The following is a 2,500-nucleotide window of genomic DNA, read 5'->3' as shown; positions in this document are numbered from 1 at the left end:
ATTTTCGATACTTTCTATTAAACATTTTACAGATAATCTTGAATCTTGACGAGAAATGTTAGCTTTTCGCCGCGCAGCAATCTCTTGTTGAACACTTGTTAATACACAATGTTGAGTTTCTGTAGGTGTACTTGCCGGTCTCTGTTGCGGTTGTTGAATTACCTTTTGATTAGCTGCAAGACAAAACAGAATAAAAAAGAATTGCACTTCACACATTTAGAATGAAATCATGTAACAAAAAAGCAATAAGCACTATAATTTACATATAACAAAAAGCACAAGAGTGACAAGAAAAGATTTCTAGGAAATATTTCGGTCGCCTTTTTCGACTCGTAATTGTGAAGCCAGAAATATATTTACATTTACTGTGTCAAATAGTACAAAAGTAGTTTGACGAGGGATAAAAACATAAAAGCGGAAATCCAGGACGAAAACTAGAAAACATAAGTGAGCTGAAATAAAGATTAATCCAAACAATGTAAACGATGAAAGAATGGGACCCAGAAGAGATACATCCGAGACTAGCAATAAGAAGGTGTATTATGAATATTTAACACATTTTTTCGCTAGAATAAAAAACCAGGACAGACAACGGGGATTTGAACTCTGCAAATACAAGCAATCACGTTTCCACACTACTTTGGCGACTTACGGTCGCTTATTGTACCTATTTGACGGCCTGGTCTCAGTTCCACATCCTCCGTGATCATCTCAAATTTTTCCCTTAAAGACGAAGTCCTTCCTATCAGAGATGTATCCTTGAACACTAAATTGTTACTATTTACATTTAGTTTTGAATCTGAATTTAAGTTCGAATTCTCATTTCTTATCTTTTTTTCATTTTCATTCACCAAACCACTCATTTTAAATTCTGTATTTGGTTCAGATTGGGATAAGTTCATGTTCAAAAATTTCATGCGTTTTAGTCTATTCGCTTCGCAAAGAGTTAGATTTTTTTTCGTCTCTTGCAGTTCATCATCGAATTTCGAAGGTTCGTTAGTAATCCGCTGCGTCGGGGTAAAATCTAATACTTGAGTGCTCTCTTTCGAATATAATGGCTTCCTTGATTCAAATTGAGAAATGAGCGGTGTCAAAGGAGCCTCTAGGGCTGATCTAGGTAAATTTTCCAAGGAACAAAGAACAGGGTATGTATTATGTTTTTCATTGTCTTTATTTTGATCTTTCTCAATATTTAAAAAATCTAAATCTTCTGATTCTTGATATAAGCAAGGCTCAATTGGAACACTTTTTAATCTCATAGATACCTTAGCATTGGTATCTTTGAAGCATATTGCATTTTTGTCTTCATGATCATTAAAAGTACTGAAATCTTCTTTCTTCTTTATTTGTCTTACTATATCACTATTATTTGGATTGTCAGTAGAATAGGTTCGTAAATTCAGATTATTCAGCGAGGTAGAAAAGGATCGATTTTTCAAAGTGGAGTTGAAGACATTTTGCCTGTTATCAATATCTAAAAAGGAATCGACAATTTCACTACAAAATCCGGGTTCGCTTATGTTTAGGAATAATTCACGTTCTTTATTCAGAAACCAATCGTTCTTACGTTCTTCTTCCTCTTCCTTAAACTTCAAAGCTTGCAAAACAGAAGAATTTTTGCCTTTCACATCAGATGAAAATGTATCTCCTGCATCAGACTCATTTGTATATTCAGATTTTTTTATATTAATTACTTCAAAATTGTATGTATTTATAGAGTTATTCATTTGAGTACTTTTTTGCAAGACTTTCTTCATTTCAGGATCTACCTCAAACTTCAAATCATCCATCGCGTTCTCCACTCCAGAATATATATAATTTTTAGGAACGAAAAATCGACTATTAGAGATTTTAATACCATACGAATTTGTCCCGACATTTTGTATTCCTGTTATATTCTTTAACAAGGACAATTTTGCGTTTGCATTTTCTTCCGATGCAGATACACTCGGTACATTTAATTTTGAACAATCTTCGGCAATCTCAAGGCAGTCGCTTAAGTTTGTATTATTAAGATTAGCAATTTCAATATTTAATGCTTTTGCATTAAAGGCATCTAATTCTGTTGAAGATTGTCTTTCCGTAAAGTATTGGCTTTTAGAATTTTCAGTAGATTTCAATAAACTATCTTTTGATTCAAAAGGAGGATAAAGTTTAACTTCCTTTTCAGAAATTAATTTGTCACGTAATTTAATAGATTCTTGATCACTGTTATCAAATTCAGAACCTTTCTGAGAAATTATTGAATTTAAATTTGTCAAATCATTTAAATCTTCTTTAGTACTTTGACTTGTTATTTTTAAAGTTTTTGTTATTTTTAAAAGGTCAGGTTTTAAGTCGCCCTTTATGAACTCATGTCGTCTGTTTATAATGGTGCGGCCGCGTTTTAAAATATTATTAGTGGATTTGCGAGGACTTCCAATATCACTATTGGAGTTCTTACGTTGAGGAACTGTGATGCTGCCTGATATCCAAATAGAATTGGGAAAAAAAAAAAAAA

At 32.6% G+C, this 2,500-nt stretch overlaps 1 protein-coding gene across 2 annotated transcripts in view; it reads right to left on the bottom strand.

Moving 5' to 3' along the window:
- Window positions 1–2,500, bottom strand: part of LOC108546784 (cytospin-A) — a 20,725-nt gene that overhangs the window by 1,549 nt on the left and 16,676 nt on the right. For both annotated transcript variants that reach the window (XM_017899036.1, XM_017899037.1), the window contains exons 9-10: window positions 653–2,464; window positions 1–173 (exon numbers count right to left, since the gene is read on the bottom strand). The exon at window positions 1–173 is cut by the window's left edge and continues 22 nt beyond it. In XM_017899036.1, the coding sequence (XP_017754525.1) occupies window positions 1–173; window positions 653–2,464 (1,985 nt within the window). The remainder of the gene's footprint in view (window positions 174–652; window positions 2,465–2,500) is intronic.

The sequence above is a fragment of the Eufriesea mexicana genome, unplaced genomic scaffold, assembly GCF_001483705.2.
Source record: "Eufriesea mexicana isolate 0111107269 unplaced genomic scaffold, ASM148370v2 scaffold757, whole genome shotgun sequence".
NCBI classification, from domain to species: domain Eukaryota; kingdom Metazoa; phylum Arthropoda; class Insecta; order Hymenoptera; family Apidae; genus Eufriesea; species Eufriesea mexicana.
Note: the sequence above shows the minus strand (reverse complement) of the source record. Positions and strands in the feature narration are given on the sequence as shown.